Source organism: Cololabis saira, chromosome 15 (genome assembly GCF_033807715.1).
Source record: "Cololabis saira isolate AMF1-May2022 chromosome 15, fColSai1.1, whole genome shotgun sequence".
NCBI lineage: Eukaryota > Metazoa > Chordata > Actinopteri > Beloniformes > Belonidae > Cololabis > Cololabis saira.
In genome coordinates this window covers 292,176-310,188 of record NC_084601.1, presented here as the reverse complement: position 1 = coordinate 310,188, position 18,013 = coordinate 292,176, and the positions used below count along the sequence as shown (strand labels likewise).

The 18,013-nt window shown below is 38.8% G+C and overlaps 2 protein-coding genes across 3 annotated transcripts; one reads left to right on the top strand and one right to left on the bottom strand.

Moving 5' to 3' along the window:
* Positions 1 to 262: 262 nt before the first annotated feature.
* Positions 263 to 6,961, bottom strand: psmb4 (proteasome 20S subunit beta 4). Its single transcript, XM_061741977.1, has 8 exons — positions 6,803 to 6,961; positions 5,671 to 5,797; positions 5,493 to 5,572; positions 5,264 to 5,410; positions 4,066 to 4,147; positions 896 to 1,012; positions 553 to 641; positions 263 to 409 (listed from the first exon to the last, which is right to left on the bottom strand). Exons 1-8 carry the CDS (start codon positions 6,925 to 6,927, stop codon positions 397 to 399), a joined length of 780 nt encoding a protein of 259 aa, XP_061597961.1. The 5' UTR covers positions 6,928 to 6,961; the 3' UTR covers positions 263 to 396.
* Positions 6,962 to 8,713: 1,752 nt separating this feature from the next.
* Positions 8,714 to 15,095, top strand: LOC133461176 (bcl-2/adenovirus E1B 19 kDa-interacting protein 2-like protein). Of its 2 annotated transcripts, none has more exons than XM_061741975.1 (14): positions 8,714 to 8,831; positions 10,289 to 10,333; positions 10,540 to 10,655; positions 11,225 to 11,281; positions 11,368 to 11,442; positions 11,598 to 11,654; positions 12,120 to 12,203; positions 12,523 to 12,684; positions 12,754 to 12,960; positions 13,042 to 13,144; positions 13,373 to 13,504; positions 13,641 to 13,727; positions 13,828 to 13,926; positions 14,150 to 15,095. In XM_061741975.1, exons 2-14 carry the CDS (start codon positions 10,293 to 10,295, stop codon positions 14,172 to 14,174), a joined length of 1,245 nt encoding a protein of 414 aa, XP_061597959.1. In that variant the 5' UTR covers positions 8,714 to 8,831; positions 10,289 to 10,292; the 3' UTR covers positions 14,175 to 15,095. The 2 variants fall into 2 exon arrangements, with proteins under 2 accessions (XP_061597959.1, XP_061597960.1); XM_061741976.1 differs by having other exon boundaries at positions 8,716 to 8,831; positions 11,601 to 11,654; positions 14,150 to 15,094.
* The last annotated feature ends 2,918 nt before the right edge of the window (positions 15,096 to 18,013 follow it).

The window sequence follows — 18,013 nt, the reverse complement described above, 5'->3', positions numbered from 1 at the left end:
GAGTATACTGGGCAATCCTATGTACCACCTGGCTGTGCAGAGTGCAGCTCCCCTCAGTCCCGAGCCACACATGGCCACACTAGAGAGCCTATAACAAGTACTGCTGCAATCCCACAATATTCACATTTTTGCACAACCTATGATTATGTTAACGGTAGTGTCTAAAGTAAATGTAAGTAGAATTACAGTTTAATATGTTTACTGCACATCGGTATAAGACAGTGGTCTGCATGAGATGACACAAAGAAAACCAGAAATACAATTGTTTTTTCATTTATCATATTTATTTTCCATATTACAAAAGTGACCGTAAACAGATAGAAACTAAAGTGGAATTCCTAAGTTGCGTGTGATTAGTTGCTTTTGTTGCAGCAGGGAAACAGTTGCAGTACGTCTTCATTCAAACCCACTGCAAAGAAACAAGACCAGAAATATAAATTATTTCTAAACAGTTTTTTAAAATAAAAAAAGGGTTTAATTTAAGATCTGTGATTGTTACACAATACTTGTTTGAGTAAAAACCTTTACCATTTTTAAAACCATGAACCCTACCTGACCAGGTGAGCAATGTCCCAGTTGGTTTCAGATGACAGAGGACCAATGATCTCCACACCCTCCTCCGTTACTATGGCAATCTCATGCTGAAATAAAAACATAATTTCCATTATGGAAAGAAAATAAAGCACATGATGCCTGGTTCTGCTCAATACAGGGGACCTGTTGTACAATATTGCAAGTTTTTTTCCCTCTCTGCTAGAAAATAAAGCTCTTTAAAACAGGATGCATAACTTAACAAAGCCTCAATCCATAACAAAAAAAAATGTATATAATTTAAGTTACAAATTAGGTCAGACATATCTTTTATTGGGATTAGTTTATGGATGAGTAAACTCACCCTGTTGTAGGAGCGAGCATCTCTGTAGTACAACACTTTCAGGCAGCGCTCCACCAGTTCCCGCGCCTCCTGTTTGGTGATCTCCACCTTGTTCTCCACCACCTCCCTCATAAGAGGCTGCAAACACAAACAAACAGTGCGTAGGCTTCAATCAGTTGGCAGAGCTTTTCTCTACATACAGATTCAATGCAGATTATTTAATAATAATAATAATAATAATAATAATAATAATAATAATAATAATAATAATAATAGAGAAAACTTTGTTCCACCGGCACATTTTCTGATTACCATCAAGTGAGTTAAGTGCATGAGCATATCAGATTTTATGAGAAAGCTTGCAGATTTTACACCCAAACTGTATTATAGAAAGTATAAAGACACAAATACAATATTGTTACAGTGGGATAAAAAGGAGAGAACTCACGCAAGACTCACAACCACTTAACCAGTTTAAGGGGTTAATTGTGCTTGGGCACAGAATGGCTGCCTAATGTAAGCGGATCGTAAAACACCCATCTTTCTCCTGTCATGAACCAGCAGACAGAAGTGTCAACATTTTCTGTGTGCTGTCCTATTTGTGTGGTACCGTGGGGCCACCAGGGACAGATACAAATTGCAGATCATTGTGCACACTGCTGGGAAGGTGATCGGCTCAAACTTCCAATCTGAACAGGATCTGCACACGTCCAGTGGCCTCATTTATAAAACTTGCGTGCGCACAAAACAGGGCTTGAAAGATGCGCACGCCTTATACGCAAAAGGTTGGGATTAAAAAAAAAAAAAAAAAAAAACTTAACAGGAAAATGTGCGTATCTCTACGCAAACTTTGATCCTAGCGCACGAATATTTTGAAGATATGGGGAACTTTTAATGTCACATATCAGACTTATAGATCCACATACACCCAAGCAGCCGGCAGGTCTATAGATCCCCCACTGAAGGATGAATAAATGATTATCTAATATATCTTTCTCAAAACTGTTTCTTCACATAAGGATCAATTGCATTTGCAGATTGGTCCTCTAAACCAGTGATTCTTAACCATAGGGCCCACACTTGGGCCGCGAGCGCCCTCTAGTGGGCCGCGGAAAAAATTCTGTTTTGTACGTTTGGGCCACGGGGGCCGCAGGACTGCATCCCGACCATGTGGTGGCGCTAATCCATTAGTCAGTTGTTACTGACTGCCAGCCGGTGGAGGAGGGAACCAAGAGGAAGAAGCGGGGGAGCTCTATAAAAGAGGAGAATAATGCCGCGGCACCTTCTATTTACCTCGGACACTCATCTAGCTGCACGTGTACTATTAAGGCCTGTATTTACGGAGAAGATCCTTTATTTTGCACAAAATAGGTTATAATCCGCCAGGATAAGGGATCGTTTACTTGGTCTGCGCTCAGAGTCGGCTTGGATTCGCCAGTATCGGATCGATTACTTGGTCTGCGCCCAGCAACGGGGAGAGCGAGCGCGGCGTGATCCTTTATTTTATATTCTCCATCGTGGCCACAAATACGCCCAAAGCCCGAAACAGACTCAGAGCAACGCTGGATGCTACTCTGAGAGTGAGCCTTTCCCCCATTCCACCCAGACTGGACCTGATTGTGTCTCAGAGGCCCAAGTGTCTCATTAAGAGCTGCAGATAAAAAGGAAATTGTATTTTTTTTTATATGTTTATGAAAGAAAATAAAGATTCTTCTGGTTCTGCTTTGCACAAATATAGTTTCATTTGCACTTTATTTCAATTTTATTTACAGTTTATTTAATTTAAAAACATTATTTTGAATGTATTTATTTTACTTTTTATTAATAATAATGGCTTGGTTTTATATAGTGCCCTTCAAGGCACCCAGAGCGATTTTTACAGAGATCATTTATTCATTCATACACATTCTCACCGGTGGTGATAGCTACGTTTGTAGCCACAGCTGCTACGTTTGTAGCCACAGCTGCCCTGCAGAGTGACAGAAGCGTCAGTCGGCCCTTCCGACCACCACCAAACATTCAAACACATTCACACGGGGCAAGGTGGGTAAGGTGTCTTGCCAAGGACACTACGACAGCAACTGGGACGGAGCGGGATTCGAACTGCCTACCTTCCGATCATTGGACGACCCCCTTTACTGCCATCCAGTGATTGATTTATATGTATATATATTTTTTATTCTGAGTCCTTCCTTTTTTATTTAAGTAAAATCTAATTATTGATCTTTTTTTATTAATAAGCCTGAACTGATTGATTTGTCCTAGTATAAATCAAGCTTGACATGTGCATGTTAACATTGACATGTTTCATAAAAGTCTGTGATGATCATTTTATTTGACAAGGTTTTTGCTTGGGCCCTGGGCCGCTCTGTACTGAAAAAAATGGGCCTCAAGGTCAGAAAGGTTAAGAACCCCTGCTCTAAACCCCAAGCTCAGATAAACCCAACTCATGTATCTGTCCCCACGTGGGTTCAGCCCCACATCACACCCCTAATGCCACGACACACGCATGATTTAACAGGCACCCAGTTTTGGAGTCGCAATCAGACTAAAACAACTCTATTGTTGCGTTTCATCAATATGAATACATTATATAATACAGGACCTTAAAAGGTATTGTGACATTAAAAACACATTTTTCTTGATTTTTTGTTTGTCTTGACATCAATTACACCCCCAAAAAAAACTAACTTTTAACATTCAGTGTATTGTGTGCTTTCTGGGATTTTCCGCACAATTATGCAAAAACGTAAAAAAAACAGCGCATCTGGTTTGGTGGTCACGGACATCCCCGGGCTGTAGTCGCCCTGTCTGGGCTGTGTGTGTGGGTGTTTGTGGTTCGGTGTGCGCGCGCGTGTGTGGAGACGGCAGAAGTGTGTAGCAGTTGGGTTGGAGGAGGTTTGGAGGAGGAGCGGGGCAATGATTGACAGGAAAGGGGGAAAAGGAAGCGTTTTTCACTGCGCAAAAAAACACCGTCATAAAAAGCCAGGCATGGAGTACTGGAGTGAAGTTTTTCTTGTTATACCTTTTTAGACACATTTGAGGGACATTGGCCAAGACTTTTAATAGTGTTAAAAGCATGTTAAAAATTATGTCACAATACCTTTAAGGACAAAGACTTCTTTAAACAGATTCAATTATTCAAAAAGCACACAGGTTTGCAAACCTTCCAACCTGGATAACAAACTTACCTGGGCCAAGTATGCTCCAAAACCTGTGGCCACTGTTGGAGCCTCATAAGCAACGCCAAGCTTATCCACGTAACCAAGGAAACTAGAGAGATGAGATGATCTTATGGTTAATCACTTCTTAGACCACAAAGGAGAGAACCGAGTTGCTAGTTTGTTTACCCCTTTTAGGTTTGCATCCATGGTGTGCCGTCACTGTGCACCAGATGAGATCATTTTTCAGCTATTTAGTTCAAGTTCACAAATGTTTGCACTCGAGGGCCAAATGCTGCACATCAACGCTCAGGCTGCATGACCAGTGGAAGCTAAAAGCTACAGTAGCGTAACAACTATGCATGCTGATTCTTGCACTGGCCTCTTTTTTTTTCTTTTCTTTTCAAAGCTGTTTGTTTGTACCACTTTGGTCAAACTATACCGTTTGGAAATGAAGCATGACCGTGGCTGCTAGTATGATTTTCTTTTATAATGCTCTACCCAGCTCACTGCAGAAGTCTCTTTAACTCAAACAAGTTGAGTACATCCCATAATAGGAAAGGTTTCACACCACAAACATTTTACTTACATTTTTTTGTTGCAACTTAATATCCATTATAACGAACAGCAATGGCGATGTGAAAGTTGTTTACATGTTAAGCAGTTGATGAATATTTACATGACAGCAGTTGATTAGGTTTTACAGTTAAAAATTGTGACTTATTTTTACACTATTGTTGAGTTTGTAAAGGCAGGAGACATTAGTAATAATTCTGTCCTTGCTCATCACGGGGAATGTTGGATTCCTTAAAAATAAGACGAACAAGCTTGGACCACCAACTTGTTCCCTAAAATATATCACACCTGTGTATCCAAATATGTAATGAATTGTGTTGCAAGAGAAAGGTACTTATCTCAAATACTCTATAGATTAGTAATCTTTTTTTTTTAAATAATTGATTAAAACAATTATTTCAAATTCTGAACTGAAACAACAAATTACTGTGCAATAATTAAATACTTGTGTTTCTTGTCCATTCCTAGAACTAAAAAGGAGCAAAAAGAAACGAAACAAAAGAAAATAAAAGGCTGGTCTCATTTTGAGAGTTTACTGAAGACATTTTTTTTTTTTAACTTTACCTGATTGATACATTTGAAAAATCAAGACTATTTGACACAAACATCAAGAGCTGCTTTAGCTAAAAAAAACAAAACAATGAATCCTCACCCTTCCCCATCGTAGAAACCTCCAATGACTACAGTGTTCCACAGAGGATTCATCTTGCTTCGCCGGTTGTACATGACTCTGGTCAGCCAGGAGTGGATGGCCTTTGGACTGTAGCTGTGGCCGTCACCAAGCAGCTCTTCATCAATCCTGACGGAGAAACCCCCGTATTTTTATCCACACGTAAAACAAATACAGCAACTGTATTTCTGCACATGAAAAAGCAACTTACACCATCTGTTCAATAGTTTGCTTGAGATACTGATAATCAGCATAGTCTCCTGATGCCCCCAAGATGGTGTTGGTGTTTACCTGCAGAACAAATGACGATTAAAGAGGTTTTCATTTATATACATAGCACCTGTTTTTTTGTTAACTTTTGTCAAAAAAAAAAAAAAAAAACTTGTCACCTTCATGAGGCGGGAGATGTTCCTGAATCGAGCCAGAGAGCCATATGAGCCCAACATATCAGCTGCGATGATAACGCCGCCTGTGAATTTCACACCAAGTACTGATGTCCCGGTTACCATTGGGTTACTGAGAAAGAAGTGAAAGAGAAAGGGAAAGAGAGATAATGAAGATGGTCACATTAAAAGCCAGAAAATTTTAATTTGACAAATATTTACGATAAGATGATTTTGTAAAAAATATAATTTATAGATAGATAGATAGATAGATAGATAGATAGATAGATAGATAGATAGATAGGAACCTTTCTCAAAGTCTAAACGAGTATAGGGGGTTGCTACATTACCTCTTATCTAATTATTTATCTTTATATAGAACCTTTACCAACGTGCCATAATGAACTTGGCTTTCAAGTTTCTCCTGAACTAAAATTAGTTACATTATACACTGTATAAAGATGTGAAAACCTCTTCTGACAGTGGTCAGACACTGCATAAAGGCTTCAACTAACTGACTTATTTTGTTTCAAATTACTATAATAATTACTTTATTTAAAAAGAAAAGTTTATTCTAAAAGTACAAAACAATGCATGCAATTAATATCACATATGATACAAATGATAAAAATACACTTTTGTCCATAATCACGACTATATTTTGACATATATGCGTAAAACACCTGGAAATACAACAGAAAGGTAATAGTTCAGTCTATTTGGTCTCTGCATCCTCCTCCTTCAGTTGATAAAACCATCCACGAATTAGCGGATCTTTTTACTAAGCGTAACAAGAGTTATTTATCAGGGTTAGTACATTTAGGCAGTTAAAACCACCGTGAGGGATTTCATTGTGTGCTTTAGCTAAAAAAACGTAGCTAACAGCTTCAAATCATCAATAAGCCAACAACACAAAGACACAAACTACTTTCCTTAAGGTTGATGACAAATATGACTTACAGACGTTAAATAATAGAGTTATAGACTGTTTAACGCGAGCTTTATAACTTTAAAACGGCTTTAAATGCCAGTTTTCTCCGCCTGGTCTCCATGATGATGCAGCACCGCCGCGGGTTCAAACCGAAACCGACACAAATCTCAACTTCCAGTCCGAACTAGCGGTCCAGGTTCTACTCACAGCGTGTGTCGGACCGGACCACAGGATGTGCCCGTCCCGCTGCTGCTGCCGCCGGGGAAAGAGTAAAACTGTCCGGGTTTTGGTCCATTCTCCCACAAACTCATCTTCATTCCCCACGACGCCATCTTGAATAAGCAGGAAGTACAGGAAGTGACGTCATATTCAGGGACTTCAGCGTGAGCAGCTTTACTGCCCCCTGCTGGTGGGGAGAGGTAATAAACAATTAATAAACAAAAACACACATTTATACAAACTGCTTGTGGAGGAAATATACGACGGAGTATTAGGGCCAAACTAAGACAAAAAATAAATACATTGGAAATTACGAGAATAAAGTCATAACATAATGAGAATAAAGTCGTAAAATTACGAGAATAAAGTCATAATGTTGCGAGAATAAAGTCGTAACATTACGAGAATAAAGTCGTAAAATTACGAGAATAAAGTCGTAATGTGGCAAGAATAAAGTCGTAATATTACGAGAATAAAGTCGTAACATTACGAGAATAATGTCGTAAAATTACGAGAATAAAGTCGTAATATTACGAGAATAAAGTCATAATGTTGCGAGAATAAAGTCGTAATAGAATAAAGTCGTAATGTTATGAGAATAAAGTCGTAATATTACGAGAATAAAGTGCTTATTTATGAGAATAAAGTCGTAATATTACGAGAATAAAGTGTTAATTTATGAGAACTCTAACAGGAAGAGCATCTTCTCCCTGTGTTAAATGAGGAATATTGAGCATCTTGTGAAGTTATATTTATATATTTATAATATATTTAATATTACGACTTTATTCTCGTAATATTACAAACTTTATTCTCAAAATATTACGACTTTATTCTCACAACATTATGACACAACATTAATTCAGCTGTTTTATTTTAAGTAAAGAGATTTTTTTTTTTTTTGGCTGTCACTCTTTGTAGGGCTCATCCCATAGGATCACTGTTCTACATGTTAATTTGACTGTTTTTACATCAGTCATGATCCAAAAACTCGGTTCCGGGTGTCAGCGTTATCCAGTGAGAGTACAATGCTGCATAATGTCAGGGGCATCATAAGGAAGGAAAAGTATGCAAGTGCAAGGATATACTAGAGAAAAATGTATAGACATGTAACAGAACGTTTGTCAATGGGTAAATGGGTAGGGATCCAACATCCAGACTGCAACAGTCTAATTATTCCAATTGATTATTAAAGCAGAACCAAAATAGATGTTTAAACAAGGTGATCTACAAAACTCCCCAATGCAACCATGTTGTACTCTTTTACCAGTTACTCTGTACTCTATTAAATATCTGGAAATGTGGGAGAAAAAACGAGAAATATAACTGGATTAAAACTTCAAATTCTGTTTTTATTTGAAGATAGTGTATGCATTCAGCTAATTGTTTTCACATTTCACTTTTAATTTTCACCTATTTGTGTTTGGACGCTTGGATCAATGGTTTCTTCACATGTGAAACAAGTTGAATATGAACCAAAACTATGGGCCTTATGCCATTTTCAGAAATATCATCAACTTATTGTTGAGAAAAATGTGCAGTTAGTTTTATATCAGTCCCTCTGTTGGTGTGTTAGTGAAGAAACATTTTAAGCCTATCACACAACCGAGGCCATTTGTACAAACAAAGAAACTCATATCATTGTTCAATCACTCTGCAAACTCACACATACACATACAGCAGGTAGAAACATGTGCCTTGCAATTTCCACACTGGCACGCCTGCTTGTACAGTCATAGTTGCTACGGCAACTGGGCAGGGCCCTTGTTGTTGCAACACACCACACCTCCTGTTGGCTGCAATACAGAGAGACAGAAAGAGAGAAAAGTGTTGGGGGTGCGGGGGTGTCAGAGTCCACTCATAAACTGTTTAAAAAATGGTTGTGATGTCATGAGCTGAGTCAGCAGGTGTGCAACAGGTTTGTCTGTGATCTTGACTGTTCTTCCTGAACCGGTCTCAGCAGTCTCACCTGTCTCTCCTCCCCTGGTAGTCAGCGGGCTGAGGGAGCAGAACCATTGTAAGTCTATTCAGTTTTCCTATTCCCTTTACAGTAAAATTAACGTTTTTATGTGATTATATGTGATTATTTTTTAGTCAGGCTTTTAGTTTTGTAGTTCAAACTTTCCCTATGTGGACCAGTGTTTCTGGCAGATAAGGGCAAAGCAGATTAACGCAGCAGATTCATATGAGCGTCACAAATACAAACTTACATGGATCTGTTTCTTGGTTCAGCTCCAGTGAAGTGAAATCTTTATGCAAAGACGTTTTATATTGTCCAGCATTGTGTCATGAGGTCTGATTCACTGCAATTGTTTCAGTTTCAACATGTCAGAACTTTAAAAATGATGTTAAAGCAAAAAGACTGTTTCCTAAAACAACAAAACAATCATTGTGTTTCCTTAATTTCATAATGGCATGTTCTACAGTATTCCCTAGGTTAAAGCCTGGGTCTAGAAAGTAGTTCAAAATTGCAATATAGGGGACAGAAGCCAGATTTTAGTTCCATTTACTTTATGACAGATTTGACATTTACCTGGTGTTTTAACCTGTGTTGTTGTCAGTTCTCCTCAACCTGCTTTGCATGTTGTGTGGATGCTGAGCATCATTCAGCCTTCACGTTGTTTCTTGCAGTGGAAGATGTGCAAATTTTGTGTCCTCATTAAATTGCCCTGAAGTTTCTACTTCTCCATTGGTTATACTAAATAATGCTGAAGCAGTTTGATCCAAATTCTGACCAAAACAACAGTCCAGACCAAGAACTGATGACCTGCTGCTTTACAAATAAAAATATAAAAATAATACCAGTAACTTCCAGAGTATTGATACTATCGTGGTCAGTAATGTTGGTTAAGAGCCCAGATGTCATTAAATAGATAACAACATCTCGAAGTAATAACAAACAGTAAAATCAGCAAATGTTTTGTTTTGTTTTTTCAGTTTTGTTTGATTCAATTTTAGCTCAGATTCATTTATATAGCTACAAATCATGACAAATGTCATCCCAAGGCACTTCAACAATTCAGTTTAACTCATTCCAATTTAGTCCAATTAATCAAAAGCCGATAAGACGAGAATAATTATTTTTGCTACGCTAAAGAAACCTTTGTTGAATATAATGCCCTGTCCTGTCCAAGCACTGAGACTGTGGAGAGAAAAGTCCCCTTTAAGAGGAAGAAACCTCCGGCAGAACCAGACTCAGGAAGCGTGGCAAAAATGATCAAAAATGTTCATTTTCAAGTAACAGTGTAAATGACATTCATAATCATAAAATAGTTTTATTTTTATTTTTAACAGTGCATGAATATGAAATCTTTTAACTCTTAATTTTCAAAGTTGTTATCTCTCCATCCCATTAATTCAGACTATACCTTCATTAAAAGATATCCGTTTTTTTCTGCTTTTCATTCAATCAAGCAAAAGTATCAGATATGATCAATGAGAAATATTGATGATTTTATTATCCTACCCAACCAGAACAATGGAGTCCAGAGCGAATGAACAAGAGCATGATATGTCCAGGTAAGAGTTTCTTCCCCAGAGTTTAATTTTCTTTCATCAAAACACAAGTACATTTATCAGGATGTTTATCTTCATATGGGCTTACCCCTTATCTTTTGCCTTAACCGTTTTTTTATATCTAAATGTGTTGTACCAAATAATTCATCAATCAATTATGCTTCAGCTCACTTCCTAATTTATCACTATGGATATATTTCTGAATGCAGGTCTTTCCTGGACGGCGACAACCCAGAAAACATCAAAACCCCCAACACGACTGCTGATACATCTGGAAATACTCCAGCAACCACTGCCCTCCCTCAACTATGTGACCATCAAATTGGTATTCATTGTTTTGCTGTCTCTATATTAGCAAGGAAATAAATATATTTTCAAAAGTAATTAAAAAAAATTCAGACCCAATATATTACAAAACATATATTTGACAATCACATCAGCGTATAGATCACATGACCTCACCCTACCAGTTTATGTCAGGACTTCTGATCACATGTTCAGTATCTTTATTTAGCTTATTTTTTTCTTAAACTTTGCTGGGAAGTTGTACACGGGTAAAGGTTACAAAGGTACAAGCAAGATTATTTGTATAAAAGTTATCATTAAAAAAGAAACAATCAAAAAAAAAACAAAGGGGATACGTAGAGAAAAAAATACAGTTTTTGATAACTGTACAGTTATCAAAAATGTAAATATTTATATTTACATTTATATATTACATTACATTTATATATTATATTCATTTCATTTTTGCCATATGGCAAAGAAACAAGACAATAAGAATAATACAAATGAAAGTTTGGGTACATTTGAGCTCTGCCTCTGGACTGAATATTCCAAACCTTTGTTGGTTTTCCTAAATGGTTTTCTTCATTTCGGTTGGTTTTTCCACAGAAGATGAGAAAATGTCCAACGATGTCGTCACGTCGGTGTCGGAGGCCGGCTCAGCAGGCAAGAAGAGTAGATGTGTGTCTCGTATTCATGTAGCTGCGTTATATATAATGATATCTTTGATTGTCTTTCTTTCATTATTTTAGCTGAGGGTGAAGTGGAGGAATCCAGAGAGGAACCCCCGGCTGCAGAAGAAGAGAGGGAGGAGGGAGACAAGCAGGGTATGGAACACTCATCTATTGGAATCACTTTCAAAAACCTATCTGGTCTCAGCTTATTAGTAATTTTTTTTATCACCAAGTAATGTCCTGATGTGTGTGATTTTTAGTCAAGTCAGTCTATCATTTTCCTCATTTTCTTTTCTCCTCCTGCTCAGCAGAGTCTGAAGAGCCTGAGGAGCCAAAACCCTCAACATCAGGCAGAGGCCGACCGGGTAAAAAAGTGGATTTGCTATTTTCCTCATCAAGGTTCCCGGCAGCTAAATTCAGGGATAAACCTACACAAACACACACACGCACACACGGTTGAAAAGAATCAAGTAAAAATAATAATAAAGCAATGTTACATAAAAATAACTATCATTAATATATAAATTAAGTTAAACCAACTTAAATTAAAATAAAATAAAGATATTGCCGATATCATTTTCTAAAAGCAATTTTCAGAATTAAGTTAAGTGTGAAAATGCTCTATTTTACACTTGTATATAATAATATGCAACAAAATAATTTCAAATATTAACTGAAAATCAGTAAAATACTAAAATGAGAGTAGGATTCTTGCAAAATCAGGAATAATGTGAATTTAATGCTGTTTATAAAGAAGAACTTAACAATGATCATAAGAATATTTCCTTTCTGATGCTTCATTTATCTTAATTTAAATTCCCTGTCTGCAGATCCTCCGAACAGTCTGGCTTTGTCAGGACGGAAACCAGTGAAGAAGAAAATCCTGGTGGCTCCAGCTCTCAGCCTGTCATTAGGTATCTCATGAAGCTCCAGCTCCAGACTGAATTTACACTTTTGATTCAGCTGTGTAAATGTTTTCTTGGTCTTTTTATCAATCATTTTTGCAGAAAGCCACTGAGACTCCTAAGGGAGTTCAGTCTCCCCTCTTTCAGTCAGGGTTGGCTTGAGTAAAAAGTTGTTGAATGAGCCTGTTCTGTGGGTCTCTAGCCGGGCAGATGTGTGCCTGCTCTGGAGGTCGAGAGCAGGGATCTCCCCAGAGGACCGGATGAATTCTGCTGGCAGACTATGCATCAGTCAAGCTGACACCTTAAGGTGATGATCCTTCTTCTGCAGGTGGCAGCGGCTCAATGGTCTCTGACGACTTTCCCTCAGCGGTCATCTCCCCTTCACTTGAAGATGACGATGAGGCCAGACTTGATATTGACCTGGATGCCCTGGAGACGCCCTCCGACAGCGAGTCCCTGCACCTCCCCGGCTACGACCTGGATCTGGAAGGTGAGAGGCCGTGAGGACGTGAAACATATGTCTGACGGGCTGTAAATCTCTGAATGGATTTTTCTCCAGATAACCTGCAGCGTCTCGCCGTCGGGACCCGAGGAGCGTTTGGCTCCAGGTCCAGGTCGGGCTCTCGGGCTGCTTCTCTACCAGGGGAGGATGTGGTGGACGGCAGGGGCACCAGGTGGCGCTCTTTCTCCATGGGTGACCCCTCACAGCCCAGCCGTGTCAACATGAGTGTCCTGGAGCCGTTTCTCAGGGTGCTGTCTCATGGAGGTTTGTCCAGCCATCTGCACCGGCTCACCCGTCCCACCCTCACCTGCCGGTCTCAGCTCACACCCCTCTCTCATATCCCAGGTTACTACGGAGATGGTATGAATGACATCATCGTGTTTTCCTCCTGTTACCTGCCAGAAAACAGTCTGGAGAATTACCAGTATGTGATGGATAACTTGTTCAGGTAATACACAAACACATTCATCTTGCCACCTCTGTGATCCCTTGATGGCGTTACGTATTCCCGGTTCCTCAACTTCCTCATTTAACCCATGGCAACAAGTCTGAACACAACTGCCATTCCTGAATAGTAAAAATGACTCCCAAGTGACTCCTGAACGGGAGAACCTTAAATGGTTTCTGTCTCTAATATCTTTCTGTTTCTCCTTGTGTCTTTCTTGGCGTCTGCCAGGTTTGTGGTTGGGACTCTGGAGCTGATGGTGACGGAGAACTACGTGATAGTGTATCTTTGTGCTGGAGGTCAGAAGGACAAACTACCAGGAGTCAGCTGGCTGAAGGAGTGTTACACCACCATCGACCGGAGGTAGAGAAAAAAACAATATACACACTAACGGACAAAACAGATGAATAAAGACACTCCAATAAACCAAACTGGTCACTATCTGGGTAAAAGAAGTCCGATTTTTCATGCATTCATCCGTCTGGCTGTGTTTCTGCAGGTTGAGGAAGAACCTGAAGGGTTTCTACGTGGTTCACCCTATGTGGTACATCAAAGCTGTCATCACCATCATCAAACCTTTCATCAGGTCTGTGCTTTTGTCCTCAGCCCCTCCTGTGTTACTGTCACCAAGAAGAGGAAGGATAAATAAATGGACTCTTCGTCCTCTTTCTCCTCCTCCTCCTCAGCTCTAAATTTAGCAGGAAACTCCAGTTTGTAGACAGTCTTCTGGAACTTTCCAGCTTCGTACCCACTGAACATGTCCAAATCCCAGACTGCGTCAGACAGTGAGTGACATTCATCCATTCATTCAAGATATTGGCATTTTTCTTTTGATGTTTAAAAAGCATAATTAACTTTGAATTGATAAGAGCAATGGACAGATTCATCGTCCTTACCTCAGCCATAAGAGGTTGTAATCGGTCAGGAAACCTGTAACAAATATTCATTTTAAAAGCTTTACCAGTGATGTGAGGAGTGGATGTGTTGACGGCGTCTCTGATCCTGCAGGTACGACCAGAACTTGTCCAGGTGAAGCTCCGGGGATGTTCAGGTGCTTCTCACGCACCAGCACCTTCTTCTTCAAACACCTTTACTCAGTGTTTTTAAAGACCAATCCCAACAGTATCAGCCTGGAAATCTCTCCCCAGAGATTGCCAACAAGAGCTAACAGTCATTACAAGTTGTAACCTTATTGACGAGTTCACTTGTAAACAGTGTTAAAGGTGACTTTTAGTTTAAACATGAGAGATTAACCTTCTCTTAGATGAATAAAAAAGAGATGGAATGATGTAATCTATCAGGAAAGATGAGCTTCCTGATTACAATATTATTTAATTAATACATATAATTTTATAACTTACATTTTGTCAAACTTTATTTTTATTTTTTTTAAACATTTTTCATTTAACATTTTGTCAAACTTTTAAATAATTCTAATAATCAATTGTCATGAACTAAGCCACTGACTAACTCTAAAGACTTAAATAACTGCCATGGAGATGCTGTTCATTTCAAACTCTGCAAAATACTATTTTTTAAATATATGTGCATAAACAATATGCTTACTTTATAATCTTGTCCAGCCAAGTTATGATCTCGTTCTCACAGATCATAAACCTGTTGGTGCAAGATAGAATCCTTTAATAATGACACATTTTGACTTCTACCATTCAGCTATGAATTGAACGCATATCATTTTTTAAATTACGGTATTATCAAGTGTCAAGGAGATTTCAGTCTTGTCTGACAATATCAATAAACGTTTTTTACAAACTGATAAAAGGTATTTAAGGCTTATTGTCTCTGCACTCAGTATTTTTCAAAGCAGAATGCTCTTGCTATTCCATCAAACCACAACGGTTCAGTGCACTGATGTCAAGTTGCACTGACTCTGCTATACTGGTCTTTTTTATTGAGTTATTCATTCTCAGTTTGTTCAGTTCTTCCTTCAGTTGACGCCTTTGAAAGCACAAAACTGAAATGAGAGCTGCTCTTACAGAGGTGTTTTAAAGACACTTCTCTCTGGAAAAGGGAGGCGTGTTATCCCAGGGCCAGGCACAGCCATGTTGACTCAAGTGTTTTAATGACTGTGTGTTCTGGAAGTATGATTCCAGTTAGTGTAAACCTTACAACTTTTGCATTGAGGCTGATGGGGAGGTAAGATCAATTGTAGTTCCCTGACTGGCCACTGGGGGCTGCCTCCAAAACCCTGTCCATCTCCATTGACTCCCATGTTTATTTCTGCTCCAGAACAGAAATAAATATAATTACAGCCTGGTTCAAAAAACCATTGTGATTTCATATCCATGACAACTCTGAGAGGGATCAATTTTTCTGTACCATGTCAAGAGAATTAAATGTCTTTTGTTGAATTTAAGGCCTCAACCCAAAAGTTAGCCAGTTGGAGCTTGGAATGGCCTATTCTTTCTTTTTTTTTCTTTTAAAATGAAATTTACAACACAAAATAAATGCCTTTTTTCTCATGATGATGATGAGGTTGCACAAACATAAAACTAACAAAACAAAGTGGGGCTGGGAAAGTAGTTTGGCAAAATAAAATGAAATAAAATATATTCTTAGGAAGGTTAGGAACTGATTCTTTCATTTTCCTTTCTTCTCTTCTTTCTTTTTTTTCTTTCAATCCATCTTATACTTATTTCAGTATCTTTAGTTTTCTGTTTTGTCTTTTAAACAAACCTAAAATGAATAAAAATCACTTATAAATAATTTATAAGTTTGCAAAGGGGCCCACAGCTCCTAAAGTGCCCTGGAACCTTGTAACGGGTTGATATGGCCCTGGCAATGGTTTCCTTTGAGTTATCAGTTCCAGCAGGTTTGATCCAGATCGCTAATAAAAACATCTGAGCCATATGCGTGAGGACTTTCAATGTTTGTGCAGAAGAAGGAACACTGTGGTCATTTATAAAGAACAGGAAAGCACATAAGTGTGTGTGAGTACCTGTTTTACGTCTGTTGTGGGAGCAGACTGGAGGGATGCATCTGCCCTTTGGAGTGAATCATCACATCAAAATGTGAAGACGCGTTTAATGTGAGGGTTAACGTTACAGAAATCCTGAGTATGGTTACAGTAAGTCTGTTTTATGCCCCCTGAAATGATGGTTACGCAGTAGTTTGTGTGTCCGACCAGTCTGTGTACCTATGCTGGCCAGGAAACTGGGGTTGACAGGAAGGAAGTGAGGTAGCTGCTGAGGAAACTCCACAAACAGGAACACAGAGCCGACTGTTTGAATCCTGATCCAAGTTAACTTTCTTTTCTACTGTTGCTATGCTATTAGTATTATTTTTTTACATTGATCGAAATCTACAAATATGAAAATCGGGTCAATGATTTTTGGGTTTGTTTTGTTTTTTGAATTTGTCTGCATTTATATCAATGCTTAATTCCATATTTGGCAAAACCTGGAAGTCCCATATATATGCATTTTGTTTATTTACTTTCTGGACTGATTCCTTTGTTCCGAGGGTGTGGTGCATGGTAGTTCCAGTTATTGTCAGTAGCCTAGATGAATAATTTCTATAAATGGTGTGTGGAGTCGTCTCAGAGCAAGAGGGTCTCCACTTAGCACTGGCCTTTGTGGGACTCGTATGTTTTCCCAGAGCATTCATTCACCATACTAAGCTAGCTAGAAGTTGTTTGTCTCCAGTAATCCGTCACCACCTCTCACCTGACTGGGATATATCAAACCATAGGTATAAAAGCTGGATTTTTTGAAGATCAGAGCAGCAGTCTTGAAAAATGCTCTGATCTTGACTGGAAGTTTACCATCTGTTCATTTCTCAGTGATGATTTCAGACTCATTTTGCTATCCAGGTCGACTTCTGTATTAAAATTCAGTAAACAGTGAATGTTGGACGGACTTGATATGAGTTGTAGTTTAGTTAAAGGACTGTGTAGCTGTCAATAAAATGACATCTTATTTATATTTCTAACTCCAACAAATCTTTTGCTCAAGATCTTCCTTCTAAATGTTCATGCTAAACTAATAGTTATCAAAAATATCTACTGAACTTTGCACAGGGTACAAATCTGTACTTATAGACTAGATATGATCTGGTTTGGGTTCTTTTCGGTGGAAGGAATACTTCGAGGATCTCCTCAACCCGACTGACATGCCTTCCACTGAGGAAGTGGGGACTCTGGGGCGTGCTCATCCATCACCCAAGCCGAGGTCACTGAGGTGGTTCATAAGCTCCTCAGTGGCACCGGGGGTGGATGAGATTCAATTCAATTAACTTTATTAATCCTGAAGGGAAATTTTATAGCTTATATCCTATATAAAAAAAAGGAAACAAAGCAAATCCTTCTAATGAATTTAATAAATAAAGTAAATTCATGAATCTACTTCATGAAAGCATCTACTATGTATTTATGCTGAATGAAGGAGACCCAAAAGAAGGACATGGACTGAAGAAAAACGATGATTCTGAGGGTGGATTCACTATCCAAACCAGGAAGAGACTGAATTTAGAATAATATCCACAGAGCTGGGTTTCTGAAAAGGTTCAACTAAAATTGTCCCAGAGAGTTTAAATATGATTTATTGTATATAGTCAAAAATGTCCACATGGAGGAAAACAAAAAAGCAGCTAGAGGGCTGATATCAGGCCAAGTAGGGTTTGGAAATGGGTGTTGGGGGAACATGAGATTAATAATCACTGGAAGTTATAAAACCGAAGGTGGAAAAAAGCCTCAGACAAAAGCTCCAGCAGTTCTTTTGTGCCAAAGCGATAGCAACAGACTGGCAAAGAGCCGGACCAGAGACACAAAGGTGTCGTGCCTGAGCGTCTCCACCGAGAGAGAGAGAGAGAGACACAGACAGACAGACAGACAGACAGACAGGAGCCACATGA

Bases quoted from the DNA above. Each gene is read 5' to 3' on its own strand.
- psmb4 (XM_061741977.1), bottom strand. From the start codon at position 6,927: ATGGCGTCGTGGGGAATGAAGATGAGTTTGTGGGAGAATGGACCAAAA. The intron at 4,148-5,263 runs GTGAGGATTCAT...TCATCTCTCTAG, and splicing joins GGTTTCTACGATGGGGAAGG to TTTCCTTGGTTACGTGGATA. The intron at 642-895 runs GTGAGTTTACTC...TTTTTATTTCAG, and splicing joins ATGCTCGCTCCTACAACAGG to CATGAGATTGCCATAGTAAC.
- LOC133461176 (XM_061741975.1), top strand. From the start codon at position 10,293: ATGGAGTCCAGAGCGAATGAACAAGAGCATGATATGTCCAG. The intron at 10,656-11,224 runs GTATTCATTGTT...GTTTTTCCACAG, and splicing joins ACTATGTGACCATCAAATTG to AAGATGAGAAAATGTCCAAC. The intron at 11,443-11,597 runs GTATGGAACACT...CCTCCTGCTCAG, and splicing joins GGAGGAGGGAGACAAGCAGG to CAGAGTCTGAAGAGCCTGAG.